This window comes from Phyllostomus hastatus, unplaced genomic scaffold, assembly GCF_019186645.2.
Source record: "Phyllostomus hastatus isolate PE091 unplaced genomic scaffold, TTU_PhHast_1.1 phas_contig_62, whole genome shotgun sequence".
In the NCBI taxonomy this organism is placed as follows: domain Eukaryota; kingdom Metazoa; phylum Chordata; class Mammalia; order Chiroptera; family Phyllostomidae; genus Phyllostomus; species Phyllostomus hastatus.
Genome location: NW_025333921.1, coordinates 452,932 through 480,929, shown reverse-complemented (window position 1 = coordinate 480,929; position 27,998 = coordinate 452,932). Strand labels below are relative to the sequence as shown.

The 27,998-nt window shown below is 37.4% G+C and overlaps 1 protein-coding gene across 1 annotated transcript; it reads right to left on the bottom strand.

Moving 5' to 3' along the window:
- Positions 1–10: 10 nt before the first annotated feature.
- On the bottom strand, positions 11–27,998 carry FAM177A1 (family with sequence similarity 177 member A1). The gene is made up of 5 exons (XM_045848528.1): positions 27,738–27,998; positions 22,127–22,300; positions 4,866–4,932; positions 3,606–3,703; positions 11–1,919 (listed from the first exon to the last, which is right to left on the bottom strand). The coding sequence occupies exons 1-5, from the start codon at positions 27,897–27,899 to the stop codon at positions 1,716–1,718; spliced, it is 705 nt and encodes a 234-aa protein (XP_045704484.1). The 5' UTR covers positions 27,900–27,998; the 3' UTR covers positions 11–1,715.

Sequence of the window (27,998 nt, the reverse complement as noted above, 5' to 3'; positions counted from 1 at the left end):
GGCTTAAAAATAAGACAAAACCATTTAATGCATTTATGGGAAATGTTCTAGTTTGCATAAATAAAAATATAAAAATTTAAGGCACACTGTATAACCATATAAACATTACAAACTAGCCATTGTTGGACAAGAAAGTAAAATTCAAGAAACATAAAACATATAATAGAAGTCATTATCTTCCTTCTGCTATAATTAGAAAAGTTTCTAGTTTTCAGGTTACCATGCTTTAGAGCTACTGGTAAACTATAATTTACAGTGCCATTAATTACATAATCTGATGATTAGTCCCTGAAACACTAAATTGTGTAGTTTATACCCATGACTAATAAGATTACTGTCACATGCCATGAACCACACTATGAATCCATGTAACCAAATATTCCTAATGAAAAATTATCTTCCATAAATTCTTCAAATTTCAGTTAAAAAACTGAACTTAGTGGCTAGATGTTCATTGATAACAGAGGTCCATAACAGGCCCACTGTATGTGTGTTGTGAGTTTCTCTGTATTTTACATAGATATATTTGAGATTGAAAATTTAATGCTGTTTAGATGGCTATCAATACTCATTAATTTCTAAAGGCTTTTTAAGTTTGTGAATAGGCTTTTAATAGCAGCAATATCTGAACTCTGCTACATACTCTTCCTTTCCTACATTTAGTTACAAATCAAAATCATACATAAGATTCTGAACCCATATTTAAGAATATTTAAAAATTAGTTTCATACTGTATTTTTATAAGTTTGGCTAATAGCACAGTGGATAGACAGATGGCCCACCTGGGTCAGGCAAACTGTCCACTTTATTGTTGTTACTTTGAAGTGGTAAATGACAACTACCTTCATTATGCTACCACTGCACCTCGTACAATATTTAATAGTGAGCCCGTGGTGGGTTAACTCTTCCTCTGTCTCCCAATCCCAGGCTCCTCCCTGTAAGTACCTGGCCCATAGGAGGCACTGAGGACTGAATGAGTGACATAACCAGGATGCCATGTAGATAATCAGTAGGTACTGCCACTTGAAAACAAATACATTAATAAATTCATTCAATAACTTAGTATTTTTAACATTATGTTCAAAGATAATTAATTTGAATAACTACTGAAAAGATTAAATAACCTACATGAAAAAAAAGGAAACCTATTTTAATATTTGGTGTTATAAATTCAATCACCTTTCCACAAAATATATCCAAGAAAATAAAATTCAAAGTGCTTTTATCTTGCCCCTTTTATTACAAACTCAGTGAATCATCCTTAGTATGAAATTAATGGTTAGATATATAAATGGAAGAAATAACAGTGAAAAGATCTAGGGGAAAAAAATCCTCATTTTCCTTTGAAATTAGGAACATCAGCTCCAATTAGCCTTAATCAGCAAGTTACCAATTTTTTTTATAAACACAAATAACAAACAATCATGATAATTTAACTCTTCTTAATTGCAGTTAGGGGTCTAAAATGTCCTTTACTTTTTTATAAATATCATTTTAAAACCAAAACACTAATTTGACACACAGTAAAAGCATAGTACAAATATCCAAATTTCAGATCTGACTTTTGCTAGATAGAGCCTAAGGATAAAGAAACATTTTCCCCTTTCCAGGAAATAATTTAAAATATAAATAACTATATTAAGTATTACTGAATAATGTCAAAGTTCCTGATATGAAAACCACCTTAAGGTTTGAAGTTTGAGAGTCATCACATTCTATGGTGGAACAGAGACTGGATTTTGTTTGCTTTCTGCAATTACTTCACAATCTCCCTCCATTTCAAAATTGAGATTCACAAATGAATTAGATACCACTGTTTCTGGTTGATCTGTCTGAACAGTGGAATCAGCCTGCAGCTTCTTTTGGTATTGTCTTTCTGCTTCTTCAGACATCCTGTTTTCTTCTTCCTCCTCCTCCTCCTAAAAAGAGGCAACATCAAGAATCACTGAAATATAAATGTCCAAACGAAATAGTATTTGTTCTCCCATTTTTAACTGCTTGTGTGTGTGTGTGTGTATTTTAACCAAAACAGTATCGTGCCTAATTCACTTTGGACTAATTAAGATATACTTCCTTCTTCCCTGTTCCCAAATTTAAATGAAAACTATTGTATGACATTTTAAGAAAAGTGGTGTTATTTTTAAAACACAGTACAGCACTGCTTGGCTTAGATGAAACCTGAACTAACTCTGACAGGAGCAATACCTTTTCAGATTAATTTTAATCTAAAAAAATTAGCTAATACTATATCACTTCAATTATAGGGTATCAGCCTATTCATGGGAACACTAAATGATATAGCATAGTCTATGTTCCTATAAGCACCTGGATACAGATAAGGCAATCTCTGTCCTCAAAAAGTTTACAAGCTAGGAGAGAAGTTAAGATGTAAAAATAGCATTAAGACAGACAGGAATAAGCACTACAGAAATTTAGAAAGAGTACCTTCTAGTTCCAGAACTACTAAATTCATGGAGGAGGTGGCATGTGTATTGGTCCCTGCAGTGTGGGTAGATGATGCAGAATTACTAACCTGTTGGGAAGATTAATCTAGAGCTTGCTTGAGAGTGAATGAGAAAGACCATTTAGGGAGGACATTTCTTTACTCCTGATGAGGTAATGAGCTTTCTAAACAAGGCTGGTTGTGTTGAAAAACACTCATTCAACAAACATTTTTTGAAACCACATAAATATAAAGTCAGCTGAGCTTTCCGGATTCATCTACAGCCACTTCCCTGTTGTACTCTGTGCATCGGTGACAATAAAGTAGTAGTCTTGCCATTTCTCCAAACATACAAGGTATCTTCATTCCTTTCTAGGTTTACCTAAATTGCCCTCAAGTGCTTGAAAGAGAATAATAAAAAGATACTAATACTGATTTCACATTCACCAATATACACTAGGTGCTATTTTACATATTAACTCATTTAATCCTTTGAGCAACCTTGAGCATGGAGGCTGCAACTTTCCTCATTATAAAGTAAACTGAGTAAACTGAGGCCTATGGAGGTTAAGCATCTTGCCCAAGATGACAAACTTAGAAATGGCACAGCCAGAATTTGAATTCAGACTCTGGTTCTTGAGCCCACACTCTTAAGTGCTAACTAAGGCTTTCTCATAGTTTAAGGCTAAACTACTTTCACCCCCACACTAAGACTTCACTACAGACAGAACTGCCTCACATCTTTGTGCCTTCACAACTGGCACTTACACATTTCTAGTTCTTGTAATTTTCTGTGCATCAAACCCACTCCAGTTCTTCATCCAGTCTATATGTCCTAAGTACAGAGACTGTGTTCTGTTATCTTAAAATTGGAATAATCCAGAGAGAGGTGTGTGAAGATTAATAACAAATATAAGATACCTGACAGTAGCTAGCACAGTGAAGTCTAGCTTGGCTTTACAAATAGATCTCAGGGAAATTGCAGCATTAAAAATTATAAAATGTAGGCTAATTTGATAAAGAAGTGAATGTCTCTGAAATGAAATGCCTAGTGTTAAGGGAGCTATATTTAGGCACCTAGAGGATACATGTGTTCATGACACAACTCATCAAGTCCACAGCAAACCAAACTGAATCAAGAAAATGTAAGAAGGAAACATACCTCCTTCTTCATCCGGTAATACTCATCAATGGCATATTGGTATTTTGGGGTGCTGATGCCCAAAACAGACGCAATCTTCTCTCCGAGAAAGTCACACACTAAAGATACAAAAGTTAAATGGCTTACACAATTCCATAAATATTTCTTGTGCACTTGCTATGTGCAAGGCACTGCAAAAATACTAAAGTTATAATCCCTGCCCTCAGGGAGATTAAGAACATTCAGGCCATCTCTTCTCTGTGTAATTCCTTGACTTCCCCAAGAAGCACTTATGGCTCCTTACAGGCTTCCAATAACATTCCCAGTAATACTTACCACTAGGTATTATAACTATTTGTTACATGTTTCTTTCTTTTTAAAAAAAATGTATAGACACCAGAGCTTCAATGGCAGAACCAGTTAGTGTGTGGTACTTATACAAAAAATGTACGCACGTAAGAGAGCTGGGATGCCACTGGGCTTGAGGAGAGCTTGCACCAAACATACACTGAGGGCCCACCACGTGCCAGGCACTGTGAATGGTTAGACTCAGAGAGGCTGAAGAACTTGACAAGCTGACAGAGAAAATCCAAAATTCAATCCAGGTCTGCATGTAAAGCTCATATTCTTTTTACTTTACCAGACTGTCTTGCATATACTGAGTACTCAGTTAATGTTTGTTAAATGAATGACTACTCAAAATTAGATCTAATAAAAAGCAGAATAGAAGCTATAAAGGAGTTAAAATTGAAAGCAGGGACAAGCTCTATGATTTAAAGTCTATATTTAAAGTCACCATGATTAAGTCATAAGATGATCATTTATTTCCTTCAAATATAACTTAGCCATATTTCAATTTAAGAAATAAAATATTAATGAAATAAAATTAATGATAACTACAGGATTTAGAATAAGCAGAGAATGAAAACGATATCAGTACGAAACCAAGTGAGAAAATAACAAAACAGTTTCTAACAGAAAAGTTTCAAAAAAAAAGCTTCACATGACAACAGAATAGGTGCTAACCGATAAGATTCATGAATATGAAAATTATATCTAAATGAATATAGCCATTTTCAGTCCTTAAAAAAAACAACACATAACCCAAAGCTAAAGAATGTTTTAAGGTGAAGTACAAGTTAGATTAATACCTTTCAATACTAGCTACCTTGAGAGTGATTAATTCCCTATTGTTTCTCCTTCATTTCTGGAACACCCCATTTGGCAAAGCTCCTGAAGCATTTACAGTAGTTATAGAATATTCAAACAGAAAAGTAATACCTGAGAGGGTTGACGTGGCAGCTCGAAGCATGTAAAACCATAAGTAGGGGCCCCAGGTAAGTTTTGTCTGCAACAAGAAATCTGGTTAGCAACATTCATACCTAAACTCATTCTATTTATTTAGGCCAAAATTAAGTAATCAGTACTTGGTGGGCATGTAGAATATTCTATGGTACTACAAATAAATTACACTCCAACAAATATGTAAAGCCTTTATAGCTAGAACTCCATGAAGACATTTTATGTTCACTCATATAACTACCACCACCTTAAGTCCCTGGAATAACCAAAAAAAGCAGCAGCCACTGAAATGGAGTTAGTCACAGTCTTGATTATTTAAAAGTTGATATTTCAGAGCCTTTCTCTTCCTGTCGAATTGCTTTTTTTGTATTCATTGTTTACAGGCACATCAGAGAAAGTGTGCAGTCATGGACAGGGTCCTTAAGAAATCATACAGAACAGCACACTTATGGTACAGTGGGGAAATGAGGGTTCAAAGAAATTAAGCAAGATAAGAGCATAGCAAATGAATTTTAATAGTGGGAAAATAAGTAACCACTAAGTGGCAAGATGAGTTTTTGTTTCTTTAAGGACTAAAAAGGGACTAGGCCATATAACCCAAGACAAGCTCAGTGTATATTTTGTAGGCCAGGACCACGGGGAGAATGCACTCTCGACTGCACAAGTTAATCTTGGTGCTGTGAGTCCACAGAATGTTTTTGTGAACCCCGCCCGCCACATAGAGAACAGGTTTTATCTGTGGATGAAATCGGTAATACAAGCACGCTTCTCTGTACCAATACATATTTTTGTTTATCAAAAGAAAACACAGTATAGAGCCTGCAATCAGCCAGATACATTAGTTATTTTGATATTGGTTTGATATGTTAATGATTACAAGATCATTAAAAAAGCAAATACAGAATATCTGTAGGACTGAAAACCGCAGACCCTGGAAACAACTCTCTCTTCTTTGTTGGTAAAATGAAAGTATCTTCCTTTTCTGATATGTAAAGCTGATAAGGTTGTCAATTTTCATGCTACTTGCATTTCTTCATGGTTAAAAGAGAAAACTTTTCAATTTTTTTATTTTTTAATTACAGTTGATATTCAGTATTATTTTATATTAGTTTTGGCTGTACAACATAGACAATCAATCATAAGATTTAGAGTGATCCCCCAGTAAATCTAGTACTCACCTGGCACCACACCTAGTGATGACACACTTATTGATTGTATTCCCTATGCTGTACTTTATACCCCTGTGACGATTTTGTAACTACCAATTTGCACTTCTTAATCCCTTCCCCATTTTCACCCCACCCCCAAAACTACCCTCCAATTTGGCAACCACGTTTGTTCTCTGTATCTATGGCTTTGTTTCTGTTTTGTTTGTTCTTTTGTTTTTAGATTCCATATATAAGTGAAATCATATGGTAGTTGCCTTCCTCTTTCCAACTTATTTCACTTAGGATAATACCCTCTAAGTCCATCCATGTTGTTGCAAATGGTAAGATTTCATTCTTTTTTATGGCCAAGTAATATATCATTGTATGTATGTACCAAATCTTCTTTATCCAATCAGTTTCTACAAAGGAAACCATCAACACAATGAAAGGACAACTTACTGAATGGGAGGAGATATTTGCCAATGATCCGTCTCATAAGGGTTAATATCCAAAATTAATCAATAACTTATACAACTCAACACCAATAAAACAAACAATCCAATTTAAAAATGGGCAGAGGACCTGAATAGACATTTCTGAAAGAGGACATAGAAATGGCCAACAGACATATGAAAAGAAGCTAAACATCACCAGTCAGCAGAGAAATGCAAATTAAAACCACAATGAGAGGGAAATTTCTTTTCCTGATGATTTTCAAAGTCATTTTGAGTGACCACGGACTGCCTTATCAACTTGTTTTTATTCAAGTGAATTAAAAAAAAATAAAGTTGTATCTTATGTATATATGTATATATGTTTGTATGTATGTATGAGAATATCTGTAAGACTGGGAAAGATGTGCTAAAGCAGAGAGCAGAAAATGTAAAACACCATCTCCCCATGACAAGCAGTTATGCCAATTGCTGTGATAATATTCTTGAAAAAGAAACACAAGTAAGGTAGTTCCTTAGTCTCTATTTATGCTGAAATTAATGTCCTAGCAAACAAATTCAATTAGGAAGATACTGTATATTTCTGACTCCCTGATTCATCTGCTCTATCTTCTATATTTACAGGAGTAGGTATCTCTTATTTGGGGATAAAAGCTATTTTAAGGGCTCTGTTTAAGATATTGACCTTGGTGTTTACCTTACAATTTTTACAGCAAATGAACAGTGCAAAAATATAGGGAATGGAACAAATTCTATAACACATGAGAAATGACAGGACCAAGAACATAAGAAAAGTATAAAGAAGAACTAAATATAGAAAAAGGAATAAGCATGCTTTTGGAGGAAAGCATATATTTTTCTTTTTTTAATTTAATTGTTGTTCAAGTACAGTTTTCTGTCTTTTACTCCCATCCTAGCCCACCCCCCAGCCCTCCCCAACTCCTTCCCATTTCCACACCCCCTAGTTTTTGTCCATGTGTCCTTTATACTTGTTCCTGCAAACCCTTCCCCTTTTCCCCTGAAATTCCCTCCCCTCTCCCCTCTGGTCACTGTCAGCCTGTTCTCTATTTCATTGTGTTTGGTTATATTTTGCTAGTTCATTTGTTCGTTGTTTAGGTTCCTGTTAAAGGTGAGATCATATGGTATCTGTCTTTTGCCGCCTGGCTTATTTCACTTAGCATAATGCTTTCCAGTTCCATCCATGCTGTTGCAAAGGGTAGGAGCTCCTTCTTTCTTTCTGCTGCATAGAATTCCATTGTGTAAATGTACCATAGTTTTTTTGATCCATTCATTTGCTGATGGGCAGCTAGGTTGCTTCCAGCAATTAGCTATTGTAAATTGTGCTGCTATGAACATTGGGGTACATAGGTTCTTTTGGACTGGTGTTTCAGGGTTCTCAGGATATAGTCCCAGCAGTGGAATTGCTGGGTCAAAAGGCAGATCCATTTTTAGTTTTCTGAGAAAATTCCATACTGTTTTCCATAGTGGTTTTACCAGTCTGCAATCCCACCAACAGTGCAATAGGATCCCCTCTTCTCCACAACCTCTCCAACACTTGTTTGTTGCTTTGTTTATGATGGCCATTCTGACTGGTGTGAAGTGGTATCTCAATGTGGTTTTAATTTGCATCTCTCTGATAGCTAGTGATACCAAGCATCTTTTCATGTGTCTCTGGATCCTCTGTATGTCCTCCTTGGAGAAGTGTTTGTTCAAGTCCTTGGCCCATTTTTTATTGGGTTGCTTGTCTTCGTAGAGTGGAGTCATGTAAGTTCTTTATATATTTTGGAGATTAAACCCTTGTCTGAGGTATCATTGTCAAATATGTTTTCCCATACAGTTGGTTCTCTTTTTATTTTAATACTGTTTTCTTTAACCGTGCAGAAGCTTTTTATTTTGATGAGATCCCATTTGTTTATTCTTTCCCTTATGTCCCTTGCTCTAGGGACAGTAAAAATATTGCCGTGTGAAATATCTGAGATTTTCCTGCCTGTGTTATCCTCAAGAACTTTAATGGTGTCACGGCTTATATTTAAATCTTTTATTCACATTGAATTTATTTTTGTGTATGGTGTAAGTTGGTGCTCGAGTTTCATTTTTTTGCACGTAGATGTCCAGTTCTCCCAACACTATTTGTTGAAGAGGCTATTGTTACTCCATTTTATGTTGCTGCCCCCTTTGTCGAATATTAATTAACAGTAGACTTGGGTTTCTTTCTGCACTCTCTGTTCTGTTCCATTGGTCCATGTGCCTGTTTTTATGCCAGTACCAGGCTGTTCTGATTACAGTCACCTTGTAATACAGTTTGGTATCAGGTACTGTGATCCCTCCTACTTTGCTCTTCTTTCTCAAAATTGCAGCAGCTATTCAGGGTTGTTTATGGTTCCATATAAATTTTTGAAGTGTTTGTTCTATGTCTGTGAAATATGCCATTGGTACTTTAGTAGGTATTGCATTGAATCTGTAAATTGCTTTGGGTAGTATGGACATTTTGATGATGTTAATTCTTCCAATCCATGAACATGGTATATGTTTTCATTTGTTTGTGTCTTCCTTGATTTCTTTCTTCACTGTTGTATACTTTTCTGCATACAGGTCTTTTACCTCCTTCGTTAGGTTTATTCCTAGGTATTTTTTCTTTTTGCTATATCGAATGGATTTTTTTTCTTGATTTCTGCTTCTGCTGTTTCATTGTTGGTATACAAAAATGCCTTTGATTTCTGGATATTGACTTTGTACCCCACTGTTTTGCCAAGTTCATTTATTAGGTCAAGCAGTTTTTTGGTGGAGTCTACAGGATTTTTTAGGTACACTATCATGTCATTTGCAAACAAGGAGTTTTGTTTCCTCCTTTCCGATTTGGATGCCTTTTATTTTCTTGTCTGATTGCTGTGGCTAAAACTTCCACTACTATATTGAATAGAAGTAGTGAAAGTGGACAACCTTGTCTTGTTCCCGATCTTAGTGGTAAAGATTTTAGTTTTTGCCCATTGAGTATGATGTTGGCTGTAGGTTTCTCATATATAGCCTTTATTATGTTGAGGAATGCTCCCTCTATTCCCACTTTGCTAAGTGTTTTTATCATAAATGGGTGCTGTACCTTATCAAATGTTTTTTCCGCATCTATTGATATGATCATGTAATTTTTGTCTTTGCTTTTGTTTATGTGATGTATTACATTTACTGATTTGCGAATATTGAACCATCCTTGCATCCCTGGGATGAATCCCACTTGGTCATGGTGTATGATCTTTTGAATGTATTGTTGAATGTGGTTTGCCAGTATTTTGTTGAGGATTTTAGCCTCTATGTTCATCAGCAATATTGGACTGAAGTTTTCTTTCTTTGTTGTGTCTTTATCTGGTTTTGGGATTAGGATGATGCTGGCTTCATAAAAAGAGTTTGGGAGTCTTCCATCTTTCTGGATTTTTTGGAATAGTCTGTGAAAGACAGGGGTTAGATCACCCTTAAATGTTTTGTAGAATTCTCCTGTGAAACTGTCTGGTCCCCGGCTTTTGTGTGTTGGGAGTTTTTTGATTGCTGCCTCAATTTCATCTGCTGTTATTGGTCTATTCAAGCTTTCTGCTTCTTCTCCTTTGAGTCTTGGAAGATTATGCTTTTCTATAAATGTGTCCATTTCACCTAGGTTTTCAAATTTCTTGGCATACAGATCTTCACAGTAATTTCTTACAATCCTTTGTATTTCTGTGGTACCAGTTGTAACCTCTCCTCTTTCATTTCTGATTGTGCTTATTTGGGTCCTCTCTCTTTTTTTCTTGATGAGCCTGCTTAAAGGCTAGTCGATTTTATCTTTTCAAAGAACCAGCTCCTGGATTCATTGGTCCTTAGAATTGTGCTTTTAGTCTCTATGTCATTTAATTCTGGTCTGATCTTGGTTATTTCCTTCCTTCTACTTGCTCTGAGCTGTCTTTGTTGTTGTTCCTCAAGTTCTTGTAGGCATAGGGTTAGGCTGTTTGTTTGAAGTGTTTCTATCTTTTTTAGGTAGGTCTGTATCGCTTTGAACTTCCCTCTCAGGGTGCCTTCGCTGTGTCCTATAAGTTTTAGATTGTTGTGAGTTCATTATCATTTGTTTCCAGAAACTTTTTTATTTCCTCCCTAATTTCATTATTGACCCATTCATTGTTTAATAGCATGCTATTCAAGCTCCATGATTTTGAGTGTTTGGGGTTTTTTCCCTTGGGGTTAGTTTCTAGTTTCAGTCCTTTGTGGTTGGAGAAAATGCTTGGTATAATTTAAATTTCCTTGAATTTGTTGAGGCTTGTTTTGTGTCCTATTATGTGATCTATCTTTGAAAATGTTCCATGTGCATTTGAAAAGAATGTGCATTTAGCTTCTTTGGGATGAAGGGCTCTATATATATCAGTTAAGTTCATTTCATCTAGGGCATTGTTCAATGCCACAATATCTTTGTTGATATTTTGTTTGGAAGATCTGTCCACTTTTGACTGCAGGATGTTAAAATCCCCTACTATAATTGTGTTGCTGTCAATATCTTTCTTGAAGTCCTTTAAGATTTTCTTTATGCATTTGGGTGCTCCTATGTTGGGTGCATATATATTTACAATGTTTATATCTTCTTGGTGGATTCTTTCCTTGAGTATTATGTAGTGAACTTCTGGGTCTCTCTTTATGACCCTTTTTTTGAAGTCTATTTTGTCTGATGTGAGTGTTGCTACCCCGGCTTTTTTCCCCTGTCCGTTTGCTTGGAAAATTTGTTTCCAGCACTTAACTTTCAGTCTGTGTAGGTCTTTTGTCCTGAGGTGGGTCTCTTGTAGGCAGCATATGTGTGGGTCAGGAAAGCATATATTTCTCAGTGGTCCAGTTCTCCTGAGGTTGTTTTTACAGAGAATAATTGCTAATACCCAGGCTGTGACTACAAAAGAGGCAAACTTGCTCCAGAGCTGGGGAACTAGATAAGGATTCCTGAATAAAATCCATCATTATTTCAATTATACAGAATATATTTATAGGGTCCTTTGTTTAGATACTGACCTCGCTGAATCAAAAGGACAGGTGGCTCAAGAGCCAACACGAGAACCCTAGGGCAGCTGCCAGCATCACTACCACTTCTACCATTCCAGTATTAGTGGAACTGGGACAGGACCTTGGGTCTTTAAGACTCCCAGTTTATGGGGCAAACTCAAGTTGATTCATTTTTTCATCTCTAAAAATTTAGGTATATATTACTCCTGAATAATTAAGTATCCATAACTCTCTTCCTTAATAGTGAATTATTCAGACTTCCTATCTTGTTTTTGAACAAATTACTTTTAGATTATAAAATACTTACTTTAGAACACTTAGGAAATGAAGCAAGTATAAAAAAATTCATCACCCATTTTTCAACTACCCATAGATAATTATGATTAACATATCTCAGTGATTTCCCCATCTTTTCCTGAGCATACATGTGTTTTAAAACATTGTACTTTCCCCATCCTGCTGTTTTTCCAATTAACTATAATAAAATATTAAGCATATTTCCCAAATGCTTAAATTCCTAAAGTGGAATTTTTAGGCCAAAAATATAATAATTTGGAAAGCTTTTCCTTCAGGCTGCAAAACTTTACACCAAAAACTTTACCAATAAATTCTCAGCAGGAATGCATGAGATGTCCATTCCCTAATACCTTACCCCACAGCATACTGTCTTTTCCTTTTTAAAAATTTGATGCGTGAGGCCCTAGCTGAGTGGCTCAGTTGGTTAGAGCATTGTCCCAGTACACCAAGGTTGGGAGTTTGATAGCCAGTCAGGGCACATACAAGAAGCAATCAATCAATGCATAAATAAACGGAACAAATTGTTGTCTTCCTCCTTCTCTCTGTGTCTCTTCCTCAAATTAATAAAAAAAAAATTGACAGGTGAAACATGATCCCGAGTAATTTTGAGTTCTTACTATATTATGAAAGGTATCACCCCATTTATGTAGGTTAACAACTATATGCATAACCAATTTTTTAAAACTTTTTTATTGAATTTATTGGGGTGACTGGTTAATAAAATTACATAGGTTTCAAGTATACAATTCTTGAATTGTATAGGTTCAATACCTAAAATTATATAGGTTTCAGGTGTACAATTCAGATGTTATAACACATCATCTGTACACTGTAATGTGTGTTCACTTCCCCAAGTCAAGTCTCCTTCCATCATAACTTATCCCCCTTATATGCTCTCCGCCACCCCCCTTTCCCCTGGTAATCACCATACTGTCGTCATCTGTATTTATGAGTTTTGGTGGCTTTTTTTGCTTGATCCCTTTACCTTTTTAAATCCAGCCCCACAATTCCCCTCCTCTGACAGCTATCAGTCTGTTCTATATCAAATTATATATATATATATACTTATTTATATTATATATATATATATGTTTAGATAGATATATATACACATATTTGAGTAACTTAAAACTAAATCAAAGCTTACAGGAATTACAAAAAATATGTTTATTTTAAAGGCACACCTAAGGTAAAATCTAAAGGAAAGAATTAACACAAGATTGGAAAAAAGATCTAAGTCTCCATTTCTTATTTTCTATCAAGAATGGCAGGAGTATTATTTTTAAATCTTTATTTTAAATGTCAGGTTTATTTTAATTGAGTCTGTTTTTATAAATCTATTATATAAATATAGGACACTATCTTCAAAATTTTTTTGTCCTACCCAATTTATGATGCATTAGAAGCAAATAGAAAATGGAATACCTGTTCTTCCCATCAAGTAAAGCCAGATCTGTCTTCAGTTATTAACACCTGTTAGGATGGCTATTTTCAAAACAAACAAAAAGGTAAGTGTTGGTGAGGATATGAAGAAACTGAAACCCTTGTGCACTGTTGGTGGGAATGTAAAATGGTGCAGCCATTATGGAAAACAGCATGGATGTCTCTCAAAAAATTAGAAATACCAAATTCTGGTCAAGATGGTGGCACAGGTAGACACGACTCTCCTCTTTGCACAACCACATCAAAATTACAACTAAAATATAGTACAACTACCACTCAGAGCTGTCAGAAATCTAGTTGAGTGGAAGTCTGACAACTACGGAATGAAAGAAACCACATCCATCCAGACTGGTAGGAGGGGCACAGATGCTGAACAGGCTGCTCCCACACCCACATGCAGTAGATAAAAATTCAGGAGTGACATCTCGGGAGTGAGGGTCCCAGGCCCACACCAGGCCGCACATCCCATTTTCCAATGCCAGGAAGATAAGTCCCCACAACTTCTGGCTGCAAAAACCAGCAAGAATTAAGTCTGTAGAAGAAACTTCTGGAGTCCCAAGTAGTTCTCCTTAAAGACCCCAGACACAGACTTACTCAGACTCACCTCGTCTGAGCTCCAGCACCATGGTAACAGTTTGAAAGGCACCAGTGGCATACAGGGAGGATGGAAGTGTCTGGCATTAGGTGGGACTTGGGGGACAGCTTTCTCGCAGACAGAAAGGTGGGCAGAGGCTACTGTCCTTTGCTGAGCCCTCTACCCACAGAGCCACAGCCAACAGGCAGGTGTCGTATCTAAGACTCCATCAACCTGGCTAACACAATTTGCCCTGCATCTGAGATGCCCTGAGATTCTGTCCCACCCAATTATGTGCCCACTCAAGCTGCTTTTCTGAATGAATGGCTGGTCTTGGCGCATGCTTCACAACTTTCTAAATCCTATCAAACAATCAACAGCTGGCCTCAGTGAGCCCCAGCCCAGCACTAGCAGCAGCCAGCCTAGATCCACAGCTTGGCTTCACCAGGGAATCTCCAAGCCCAGCACAAGTAGCAGCCATCTCAGGTTGCTTTATAGCTCAGGCAGGGTGACCCCAGGCAGAGCACAGGTGGGGAAAGACCTTGGTCTGCACCACCTGGGAAACCCCAGGGCCAGCACACCCAGTGGACAACCACAGACCACAGCATAACACCAAGACCCTGCCCCTGCACAGCTGATCCTTCATGGAATGTGGAGGTTGGTGGTCAGTGGTCACAGCCAATATTTGCAGCTGACTGGCCTGGGTAAATCCCTCCCATGGATCTGCCAACAGCAACCAAGGCTCAACTACAAGAGGAGGGTGAATTCAGCACCCACAAAGGAAGCACACTGAGTACGCAGCTTGGGTGGTAGGGAGGTAGTGCCACTGGACCCTACAGGACACCTACTACATTAGGCCACACTACCAAGACATGGAGTCAAAACAGCTCTACCTAATTCACAGAAACAAACACAGGGAGACTGCCAAAATGAGGAGAAAAAAGCAACATGGCTCAAATGAAAGAACAGATCAAAACTCCTGAAAAAGCTAAATGAAATGGAGATGAACAATGTATCTGAGGTAGAGTTCAAAACACTGGTAATAAGGATGCTCAAGGAACTCAGTGAGGACCTCAACAGCATAAAAAAGATCCAGTCAGAAATGAAGGATACACTAACTGAAATAAAGAACAATTTACAGGGAAACAACCATAGAGTGGATGAAGCCAAGATCCAAATCAATGATTTGGAACATAAGGAAGGAAAAAATAACCAATCAGAACAACCAGAAGAACAAAGAATAAAAAAAAATGAGGATAGTATAAGCAGCCTCTGGGACAGCTTCAAACATTCCAACATGTGAATCACAGGGGTGCCAAAACGAGAAGAGAAACAGCAAGAAATTGGAAATCTATTTGAAGAAATAAAACTTCTCTTATCTGGTGAAGGAAATAGACATGCAAGTCCAGGAAGCACAGAGTCCCAAATAAGACAGATGCAAAGAGGCCCACTCCAAGAACCATCATAATTAAAATGCCAAAGGTTAAAGATAAACAGAGAATCTTAAAAGCAGCAAGTCACAAGAAGTTAGTTACAAGGGAGTTCCCATAAGACTGTCAGCTGATTTCTCAAAAGCAACTTTGCATGCTAGAAGGAATTGGCAAGAAATATGCAAAGTCATGAAAAGCAGGGACCTGCAGCCAAGATTGCTCTACTCAGCAAAGCTATCATTTAAAATTGAAGGGCAGATAAGAGCTTCCCAGACAAGAAAAAAGAGGGATTTCATCATCACAAAACCATTATTATATGAAATATTAAAGAGACTTATTTAAGAAAATGAAGATCAAAACTATGAACAACAAAATGTAAAAAAATATACATACCTGTCAACAATCAAATCTAAAAAACAAACTAAGCAAACAAGAAGAACAGAGACAGAATCATGGATACAGAAAGCATTTTTGACAGTTGCCAGATTGGGGGTTTGTGAGGGAATGGGTGAAGAGGTGAGGGTATTGATCAAGAGGTACAGATAGGTAGTTATAGAATAGCCACGGGGATGTGCAGTACAGTACAGGAAAGCAAGTAGCCAAAGAACTTATATGCATGACCCATGGGCATGAACAATGGTGCAGGGATTAGCTGAGGGTATGAGAGGTCCTGTGGGGGAAAGGGGGAAAAAATCAGGACAACAGCAATAGCATAATCATTAAAATATAATTTAAAAAAGAAGAAATACCATATGACCCAACAATCCCACTTCTGGGTTTTATCAAAAAGCAAATCAGGATATCAAAGAAGTATTTCCATTCCCACTTTCATTGTAGCCTTATTTACAATAGCCAAGATGTCAAAACAACCTAAATGTCCACTGACTAAATGAATGGATAAAGAATATGTGGTATACACATATATGGATTATTATTTAGCCTTTAAGAAGGGAAGTCTGCCATATGCAACAACATGGATGAACCTTCAGAACATTATGCTAAGTAAAATAAGCCAGTCACAGAAGAACAAATACTGCTTGATTCCACCTGTATGAGGTATCTAAAATAATCCAACACTTAGAAACAGAGAGTAGAACAGTGGTTGCCAGAAACTGTGGAAAGGAGGGAAATGGGGAGTTGTTATTCAACTGGTATAATGTTTCAGTGATACCGGATGATTGAGTTCTAGAGGATCTTTTGTAAATAGTTAGCAATACTGTACTGTACACTTAAAATTGCTTAGAGGGTAGGTCTCATGTTAAGTATTTTCATCACAATTTTAAAATATTTTTTAAGTTGATTTTAGAGAGAGAGAAACACTGATCTGTTGTTGCACTTGTTTATGCACTCATTGGTTGATTCCTGTATGTGCACAAACCGGGGAGTGAACTGGCAACCTTGGTGTATCAGAACAACTCTAACTTTGAGCTAGCCAGCCAGGGCTTTATCACATTTTTTTTAAACCAGTGAATGTTGTGAAAAAAGTGTAAGAGAGGGAAACACACTTTATAGGTAGATTTCTTGAAATCCAATGTGTAATTACATTCTGCCGGTTTAAGATTTTTAAAATGTTGAATATTCAAGTGGCAACTTTCTAATGGCATTTAAGAGGTGCTCATTTTGTAAGAAAAAAAATTTTCTAAGTTATATAGGTGGAGTCTTGTTGGCTTAAGCTTTAAAAACCTTTTTTTTTTTAATGGAAATCACAAAGGAAGTTAATTCTAACCAAAAAGAGAAAAAGAAAAGGTTCAGTAGACATATCCTTAGTGGCTGAAGTAAACTATAATGCATTCTATTAATGTTTAAATTTCCTACCAAAAAAGACTTAGGTTATTTAAAAAGAAAAAAAAACTTACTGCAAGTTTGATTTATGACCAAAAGTCTGTATTAAGCTACAGCAGCGACGTTCAACCATTGTGCACCACCAGAATTTTTAAAACATCCAATACCTGACTTTTTAGTCAGGGGCTCTGACCTCTTTTCCCTTAGACTGTCAAGTTAAAAAATGACAACAGCCAACACAACAATAGCTGTCTGGTGTGAATGAATCAAAAGTATACCTCCTTGAGCCCTGGCTGGCGTAGCTCAGTGGATTGAGCGCAGGCTGGGAACCAAAGTGTCCCAGGTTCGATTCCCAGCCAGGGTACATTCCTGGGTTGCAGGCCATAGCCCCCAGCAACCACACATTGATCTCTCTCTCTCTCTCTCTCTCTCCACTCCCTCCCTTCCCTCCCTAAAAATAAATAAATATTTTTTAAAAATCTGAAAAAAAAACAATAAAGAAAAAAAAAGTATACCTCCTTTTTTTTTGGTCAAATTAGAAAAAAATATATATTTTTTGGTGTATCACAGAATTTAGTAATTGGTATATGTGTGTTATGAGATGAAAAAGATTGAAAGTTGCTGAGCTACATATAGCATTAAAAAAGAATGGTGACAGACTAATATTAACATATATATGCATAAATAATAAACCAGATGAAGACATGAAGTTTAGGCAGCAATGAAAAATACCAAAAATAGCCCTGGCTGGCATAGCTCAGTGGATTGAGCGCAGGCTGCGAACCAAAGCATCACAGGTTCGATTCCCAGTCAGGGCACATGCCTGGGTTGCAGGCCACGGCCCCCAGCAACTGCGCATTGATGTTTCTCTCTCTCTCTCTCTTTCTCCCTCCCTTCCCTCTCTAAAAATAAATTAAAAAATAAAAATAAAAAATAAAAACAAGGTAAAAATATTTTTTAAAAAAGAAAAATACCAAAAATAAATAAATTGCACCTCTTTCAGCAAAAGATTTAAGTAACTGCTATTATTTTGTTTTGGTTACCTTAGTCAACATGGATAGTCCTATCTGCTAATTATAAATTTTTATAATTGCTTCTTGGCCTTTTGGCCAAGATCAAGTATAAATTCTTTATGAACTGCACTAGATTTTTTTTTTTGTAAGAATTTTATTTAGAAGTGAAGTAAAAGTCAGCTGTCAGCTTCAGGCTGAGTTTCCTACTGGCAGTATAATATACAGCTTATATTATATTATACTATACTATATAATATTTATGTTATATTACATTAATATTTAATAGCAGCTCCTATTTGTCTAAAAATCACTGTACTTAGAGGGCAGGATGATATATGATGATGGCATAAGACTTGACCTGGGGTGGTGAACACACAATGCAATGTACAGATAATATATTGCAGAATTTTCCCCCTGAAACCTATATAATCTTGTTAACTAATGTCGCCCCAATAAATTCAATAAAAAAATAAAAAATAAAAATCACTGTACTCTAGAGGACATGAACTATCACCAAGGGAAACACAACTTTAAAACTTCAGAAGGAATATTTCAAGAATGCAGCCATCAAACAACTAAATTTCATAAAGTCTAAAATGAATCTTGAGTAAGGACTACAGGGAACTTTTTAAAATTAGTCATGAGGTTTTCAAATACCAATGGAGTTCTAAAATTGCCTCCAGTAAGATTTCTTGTGGCACCTATATTTGCTTTGTTAACTCACACTACCTTACATGCATATGGTTGTTAGTAACTTTTAATGAGTCTTCATATGTATTACCTCATTTAATGTTCAAAACCAACTTTGCATACAGATGAGGCAAATGTTACCTTTTCTGAAATAATCATGGAACCCGAAATGCAATGGGAGTAAAGTTTTTGACAAAGCTATGTGACTATCACACAACTGGGCCTGCACCCAGTTTCTGACTACTTATGTTGCCTCCCAGTGAAGGAAATACCAGACAGGTTTCTTATCACCCAGGGACCTGTCAGTTTAAGCCTAAGATTTCAAATAAATTCTACTGGCAACATACTATAAACAAGGTAATTAAAGAGTTTAAAAGTGGCCCTGGCTGGCATAGCTCAGTGGATTGAATGCGGGCTGCAAACCAAAGTGTCGCAGGTTCGATTCCCAGCCAGGGCACATGCCTGGGTTGCAGGCCATAACCCCCAGCAACCGCACATTGATGTTTCTCTCTCTATCTCCCTCCCTTCCCTCTCTAAAAATAAATAAATAAAATCTTTTTAAAAATAAATAAATAAATAAATAAAAGAGTTTAAAAGTGGATATAGACTTCCAGCATAACAGCATGAGACTCCCAGGTGAAACTGGTTCAATGTATTGAAAACATACTTTTAAAACCTCTAGAAATAACCCTAAAAGCATATGACAAATGAAGAAACATCTATTTAAGAAAATATGTGGCCCTGACTGGTGTGGCTCAGCAGACTGGGTGCTGTCCCACAAACGGAAAGGTTGCAGGTTTGATTCCCGGCCAGGGCACATGCCTGGGTTGTGGGCCAAGTTCCCTGTAAGGGGCATGCAAGAGGCAGCAATCAATGTTTCTCTCACACATTAATGTTTCTCTCCCTCTCTTCTTCCCTCTTTTCCCCTCTCTCTAAAAAATAAATAAAGTCAGAATAATGTCTTTCCTTTAAATTATTTTGTAGGTATTAGTTATTTTTATCTGTATACATTTGTGTATATATGTGTTTAAAAAGTTATTGTCTCACCCTGGATGGTGTGGCTCAATGGACTGAGTGCCAGCCATGAAACAAAAGGTTGTCGGTTCGATTCCCAGTCAGGGCACAAGCCTGGGTTGCAGGCCAGGTCCCCAGTTGTGGCCCTCTGGGAAGCAACTGATCAATGTTTCTCTCACACATCAATGTTTCTATCCTTCTCTTTCTCCCTCCCTTCCCCCATCTCTTTAAAAAATAAAATCTTTTTAAAAAATTTAAAGAAAGAGCCCTGGGTGATGTGGCTCAGTGGCTTGAGTGCTGCCTGCAAACTGAAAGGTCACCAGTTTGATTCCCAGTCAAGGCACATGCCTGAGTTGCAGGCCAGGTCCCCCAGTTGGCAGTGTGCAAGAGGCAATTCATTGATGTATCTCTCGCACATTGACCTTTCTCCCTCTCTTCCCCTCTCTAAGCAAATAAAATCTTTCTAAAATTATTTTAAAAGACACTTATTCCAACAGTTCTTTTATTGCATTAAGCACCTCTGTAATATTCTGCATGCATTTGGAATTGCCTTCAGAGTATATTGCACATTCTTTTGAATATTTTCTATAGTACAGAAACTAAATCTGATTTCTTTTTAGTAACCAAAATTTATTTCGAGCCAAATGTGATGAAAAACTAGGAATAACATTTAAATAATCAGATATAAATTAGTAATTCCCTATACTGCTACTTTGCTTTATTTTCTTCATAGCACTTTCCACAGTCTGATAATTATGGTATATATTTGTTTACTGCCTGTCTGTCCACTAGCATATAAGAGCAGAAATATCATTGTCCATTACTGTAATCACCAGTGCCTAAAACAGTACCTATTAAAAAGTGAGTAAATATTTGATTAACTGAACTCTTAAAGTGACTACTGAGAGGGTGGCACTGCTTTTTAAAAAATATAGCTAGTCTTATAATTTTATAAGTCACATCTTTTATAACTTAGAAATTCTCAAATTTAGCTGGTAAAGCCTATACAATTAAGAACTGTACACACCTATTTCTAATCAAAACTTGAGGCAATACAAAAAAGAACTGACAACTCTTAGGTGTTGGATGGAAACTATTATGCTAATACAATCCTTAATTCAAAAGGACTGAAGGTCAAGCACTCTAGTAACATAAACTTTTTTTAGATAGAAGGGAAGGGAGGGAGAAAGAGACGGAGAGAAACATCCACCAGTTACCTCTCGTACCTGCCCCAACAAGGGACTCCCAACCTAGGCATGTGCCCTGACTAGGAAATCAAACCAACCAGTGACCATGCGATTTGAGGGACAACACCCAACCAACTGAGCCACATTAGTCTGGGCTAGTGAAATAAATCTTAAAGAAACCTATCCACGTTTTCAAAGAACTCTGACACTTAAACTATTTCAACTTCCAGTTAAGATGGCAGTATAGGTAAATGCAGTACTCACCTCCTCCCACAACCACACCAAAATTACAACTAAACTAGGGAACAACCATCATTCAGAACCACCTGAAATCTAGATGAATAGAAGTCCTCCAACTAAGGACTTAAAGGAGAAACCACATAAGGGATTTGTAAGAGGGGCAGAGACTAAGAACAGGCTAGTCCCACACCCACGTGTGGCAAATAAAAATTGGAAGGGATATCCCAGCTGCAGAGAATCCCCCCTGAGGATTCCAGCCTCACACCAGGTACCCCAGCCCAGAGGGGCTGTGGGGATAGGTAGAAAAGGTGAAGGGATTAAGAATATAAATTAGTTGTTACAGAATAGTCATGGGGATGTAAAGTACAGTACAGGAAATATAGTCAATAATATTCTAATAACTATGTATGGTATCAGATGGGTATGACATTTATCGGGATGATCACTTAGTAAGTTATATAATGTCTAATCACTGAAGTGTACACCTAAAACTAATTAATATTGTATGTCAACTATAACTGAAAAAAAATGATTCAAAAAATTATTTCAGGCTACTGAAATGCAGGAAATAACTCCACCCATATTGTGTAAAAATACTATCTCCATCCTAGCCAGGTAGTTGAGCTGGTTGGAGCATCATCCTATGCACCAAAAGGTAGTGGGTTCAATTCCTGGGCACATACCTAATGGGCACATACAGGAGGCAACCAATTGCTTTCCCTCTCTTACATCGATGTTTCTTTTTCTTTCTCTCCTCCCCTCCCCTCCTCCTTCTCTAAAATCAATGAAAATATCCTCAAGTGAGGATTTAAAAAAAATACTATTTCCAACCAAAATGTAATGCATAATTCTATAATCAGATTATAGTTGATTAAAACCTCAAAAGACCCCTTCCATTTGATGTTTATGGGGAAACAAAACAATCAAAACAATACCCATTGACAAAAAGATTACCAGCATCAAACCTACCGGATCAACAGTAGGCAAAACATCTTTCTTTTCCAGGCCATCAACTTCATCTTCGTCTGTGCTGTATTCTTCCATTGTTTCACCACTGACAAAATGAATGACTCTCCTTGGGACTTTCTTCTTTTTTCCGATGACTCCCAGTTCTACATTTTCAAAGCCTCTTTCGTGACTCATCTAAAGTCATAATAAATTAAGAAAATAAGAGTTTCAAGTGAGATTTTCATTCATATGACCAAAAAACTTCCAGGCTGCTTTATTTTAGGGAATAAAGAAACATAAACCAATCCTTAAACAGTTAAAAAAAAAAAAGAGTCCATACATACACAAAAACATTAATAGCATCTAAGAAGAGTTTAACGAATAATAAAGCAAACGTCTGCATACTCACTATGTAGTCTATGGAATTCTAATTACAGGCAAATTTCACTCCTGGGTAAATGGTAATTTTAGCTCGTACATGTGGCCATGTGCCTAACTCAGAGTAAGCGCATACTGTGGGAGAGGATGAAGAAACTTTTTCCCCCTGTCATTTTGCCTCAAGTTTAAACTCCTAAGGGAGACTCCAATGAATCTTTTTAAGACTATTTATTTATTTATTTATTTATTTATTTTAGAAAGAGGGGAAAGGAAGGAGAAAGAGAAGGAGAGAAACATGCGCAAGAGAAACAGACTGACTGCTTATCTCATGCCCTTAACTGAGGACCTGGCATGTGCTCAGCCCCGGAATTGAACTGGTGACCTTTCAGTCTATAGGCCGGCGCTCAATCCACTGAGCCACACCAGCCAGGGTTCCACTGAATCTTCTTATATGAAGATTTTGAGAAGGCACAATACAAATAATTGTGAAAAAAATATCTGGCAATAGTGAAATGGGGGAGGATGTACAGGTAAGGGAGTGGTCAGGGGGCCTTTTTATTCATTTTTGTATTTTGTTGTTTGTTTTGCTTTCGTGATGAGAATGTATTCATGTTTACTGGTACAATTTAAAAACTAAACCAAAGCAAAATGACACAGGACTATAGGACTGTCATGATTAGAATCCATGTCAGTGGAATTCTCTAGGATGGTCGAGAGTTTAAAAATTTCATCCTCTATAAAGATTCTTAAACTTGTAAATATGACCAAACATAATTTAAATCCATGATTATTATTCAACTACTTGTTAAGTTCTTTGAACTACATTTGCAGAGATGGAATTGTACTGATAAAAATTAGTGGACTAGAGTTGCCCAGTTATCTAAGTATAAGTAACTTCATTCTTATGCATTGTTCCTCTTAATCCTCTAGGACCTTCTTAGAAAAGAGATACGTTCTTCTCCGTTCTTCGCTTCCCAAAGGTAAGTTTAGTCATTAGCCAGGATTTGAATCCAGATATATCCAACCCAAAGAACACAGGCGTTCACTGTTCCATTACACACATGGTCATCATTGCCAGCAACCATACCTGCTGTATAGCAAACTGAGATCATGAAAACCTTCACAGCTTGAGCTATCCATGGATTAACTAACCTGAAAAAGACAAAAACAACAATTTTCCCTAGCCTGTCCTAAGGGTTCAAACAAATCCCAGCCCTTAATAAATGAAGACCAGCCCATTTATTGTGTCCATTAACAAAATGGACAACATATGGCCCATCCAGGCCACCTTTCTTCTATTCCCGATGCCAGGCCACAGTAAGCCATTCTTACCCAATTTCATTTTACCCCTTGATATAAGATTTGGTTCATGGTTGTCTTGCTATCAAAGTCTCCTTTTGGACCTGCTTATATGCAAGGGGAAGTCAGAAGAGCTACTTTAGATATCCAGTTATCATATAATTGGATGGATCTGATGCCAAAGCAACAGTCCCAGTCAGTGAATAGAGCTGAGACCTTTCACAGTACATCACCATGCTCAATTTAACACCCAACCCATGCCCATCAGAGCAGAAGAAGCTTCTCACTGCTCCCTATGCAATCTCATTTGCTCAACCACTTTATCTTCCTTAGACAACTTTAATAAATCAAAGCACTCTAGCTGGGTCTTAAGAACTAGTATAAACTTAGCTACTATCTCTGTTAACTCGGACTCTTGGTTATATTCTTTCCAAAAAGTTAAAAAAAAACAAACCAAAAACTACAAAAGGAAAGGCTAAAACACGATTCATATTTTTGATTACATTAACAGTTGAATATAAACAGAACTTTGAGTAATATTCTCTCTGTATATATAATATGCCACTAAAATGACATTTTATTTGCTCTAATCATTACATTTCATATAAAGATTTTTATTAAAGAGACTGAAGGGCTTTTTAAAATTTAATATTAGTTTTTGATACAGTAAACCAAATTTTATCACCTTAAGCAGGAGTAAACAAACTTCTCCTGTAAAGGTTAGAAAGTAAATATTTTAGGCTTTGCAGCTATAGCCTCTGTCATAAATACTCAACTCTGCAAAAGCAGCCACAGTCCATACCAAATGGAACATGGCTTTGTTCCAATAAAACTTTATGTAAACTGACCTAGCTGGTGTTGCTCAGTGGGTTGAGCGCCAGCCTGCGAACCGAAAGGTTGCCAGTTCAATTCCCAGTCAGGGCACATGCCTGGGTTGCAGGCCAGGCCCCCGGCTGAGGGCATGCAAGAAACAACTAATCAATGTTTCTCGCACACATTCAAGTGTCTCTCTTTCTCCTTCCCTTTCCCTGTCTAAAAAAATAAATAGAATCTTTAAAAAAAAAACTTGATGTAAACTGATACTTCGTAGGATTTGGCCCACAGCCGATAATCTGTCAACCTCTCATATGAAGAAACCAGATTGGCAAATTTTAAAAAATTTGTGAAACAATCTATGACACCTGACTCCAACCTCTACTTGGGGGGTCCAAGAGGGGGTGGGTATGAGAGTCAGTTAAAGGAGGTATCAATAGGTAAAACCAACTGAGAAGTACTTTGGTACAAAATTTCAAACAATTATAAATGGAAATTATTCTCTGAATTTTGCAAACATTTTATTTTTACAAAAAAAAAAAAAACACCTGTAAAACCTGCAAATAAAAAATGTGCTGTCAATTATACAAATTCCATTTCAACAAACTGCAAAGATCTGAAAAGGCAGTTTTTAGTATCAGGAAATTATGAAATGCAATGCCTATTAACATGTTATTATATTATATAGTTAACCAGTCTGCAATTTGCTAATCTTGTTCCTCAGCACTTATTTTTAATGGCAATATGCTTTTTGTATACTCCTATAGCACCCAGAACTTCTTTAAAACATGCCCTTCCCAATTAGGCAGTTAGCAACATAGGAATAGGCACAGTGTGTATTCCGCATTGTTGTATCCTTAGCCTACAGTTCCTGGCACGTGGTAAGTGCTTGGTAGCAGAGGTGCTAAATAATACTAAGTGGATGAGTAGTAGCGAAATTTTAACTCCTTTAATTCTGGTTAAAAGTCTAGCCAGAGAAGCTTTTGGTTGGCCTGGTTTGAGGCCTAATGCTAAACACACACCCGAGCTCATATCTCTCACTCCCTTTCCTACACAGCACTTGGGATTTCTCAGTTTTGACAAACCAGTGAAAGAGTACAGGATGGCAGCCTCTCCTTCCATCCAAATCCCCACCTCACTGACCTCTTCCCTCTTACTGTGGTCAAACCCCTAGACATAGATCTGGAGTTCCCAGAGATGTTTTTACTTCAGTAACATGTAAATGAGAGAGCAAGAAGGCAAAGTTAGAAAAATAGTTTGTATAGTATGAACCCATTTGTGTTTAACAAGAAAGATTATTATATAAGCATAGGAAAATGCCAGAAAGAATATAACAGAAACTGCCCTGGCTGGCGTAGCTCAGTGGATTGAGCGTGGGCTGCGAACCAAAGCATTGCAGGTTCGATTCCCAGTCAGGACACATGCCTGGGTTGCAGGTCATGTCCCCCAGCAACTGCACATTGATGTTTCTCTGTCTCTTTCTCTTTCTCCCTCCTTTCCCTCTCTAAAAATAAATAAATTTAAAAAAAATCTTTAAAAAAGAAAGAATATACCAGAAACTTAGTCACTTTTGGGGAATGTGAGTGTGAGGAATGGGTGATAGGGTGACTCATATGACTTACTACTGTTGGTTCTAGGGCTTTCTTTACGGCTTAAATATTTTATTATTTTTTTAACCAAGAATATGGAAATAACATATTACCAACCCAAAACAAAGAGCCTTCCTCCAAACATTTATCTGATAAGTCAGTACAGGTATGTTTATTTTGCTATTAGACTCAAAGCGTAAGTGGTGATAAAAACAATTATAGTACTAGAAGAAAAAAAATCAAATGTAAAACAATATCAAGCTCAAGTGTACCTGCCAACAACAGGTCTCAAATGAAGTTAAAAGTGGTTTCCTAATCAATTACTTTGCCCCTGAATTCCTTCTCTCAGGTTACCTTCCTCCTTCTTAAAAGAAAAACAAGACATTACATATAAGACTAGTATGTAGAAAAGTTGTTGTTAAATGCCAACTACATCTTATAAGAGCTATAGTGACATTCAGGTACTATTCTCTGGGAATCTGTAGTTTAGGGGAAATGTCTCACTAACATTCAAGTAGTTAAGTCTCAGAAATGAAGCTACTGAATCAATGAGGGTGGGAGGTTTTCTGTACAAGAGCAAAATGAGGTTTTTAATGGCCGTAAGTGTATATAATTGAGCTGCTTTCTGTTAAAAAAATGTCTTCATTAGTTTTACTTAGCCAAAGATCCTAAACTACTACTTTAAACTACTAAATCCAAAACAAAACAAACCTCCAAATCTTACCTAACTCTCTATACTTATGCTATCCAAAACAGTAACCACTTACCACATGTGGTTAACGCTCACTTGAAATGTGGGTAGTTGGGCTCAAATGTGTAGTAGGTTTAAAATGCAGACAGAATTTCAAAGACTGATACCTAAAGAATAAAATATCTCACTGATAACTTCCCCATTAATTACTTGTTGAAATTTGTTTTTGAAAATTAGGTTGAGTACAACATAATATTAAAATTAATTTCACCGATTTCTTTTTACTATTTTAAAGTGGCTGCTAGAAAATGCACAAAAATTTACAATGCGGCTTGCATTATATTTCTATTGGACCCCTCTAACGCACCTCTGGGCCTTGGTTACCTCACTGGTGAAATGGAAATAACTCCCACTTCATGCAGAAGTTATAAGGATCAAGTGGAAGAGCCTATAAAATCTTAGCACTTACTGGCTATTAGCTAAGCAAAAGGGCAGAGGCCAAGTCCGGCGCTTGCAAAAGGACAGACTGAGACGTTATTGAAGCCGGCGTCACCGGGCCTCCTACCACTGAGGCCACCTTTCGGGGACACGCCTGAGTTCTCTCGTCCGCTGACCCGAAACTGTTGTATCTCCCCCGGAAACTCGAGGCTACCCCAGAATCTGTGGCGCTGCCAGCGGAGGGGTTGGTGAGGGGTCCCTTTCTCCACGCCAGCGTCTTTGCGCAGATTCGGGGATACAGAGGAGAAATTCTGAAACGCACCTCACGCAAGGAGTCCGCTCAGAGGAAGATGGGCCAGCCAAAAAGGCAGCTGGCAGACAAGGCAGAGAGGAGGATGGGCTCTCCCTAGGCGGCCTCACCTACCTGTTGCGCAGAGTCCCTGAAAGCCGCCGCAGCCGCAGCTCCTGAAGCTGCGACTGCTTCTCCTTCCGCACGGCTCACTGGCTCCCGGTCCATCGCTGTCGCCGCCACAGGGCTGGTGGCGCTGACTAGATACAACGTAAAGGCCGATAAACCCACTTCCATCCTCTGCCTCCCCGCCCAGTCGTGAACGGAGCCGAGCCGGAGGTCGGGAAGCTGGACTGACCGCAGCGCCCGCCTCTCGCCACGCCTGGGCAAACTGAA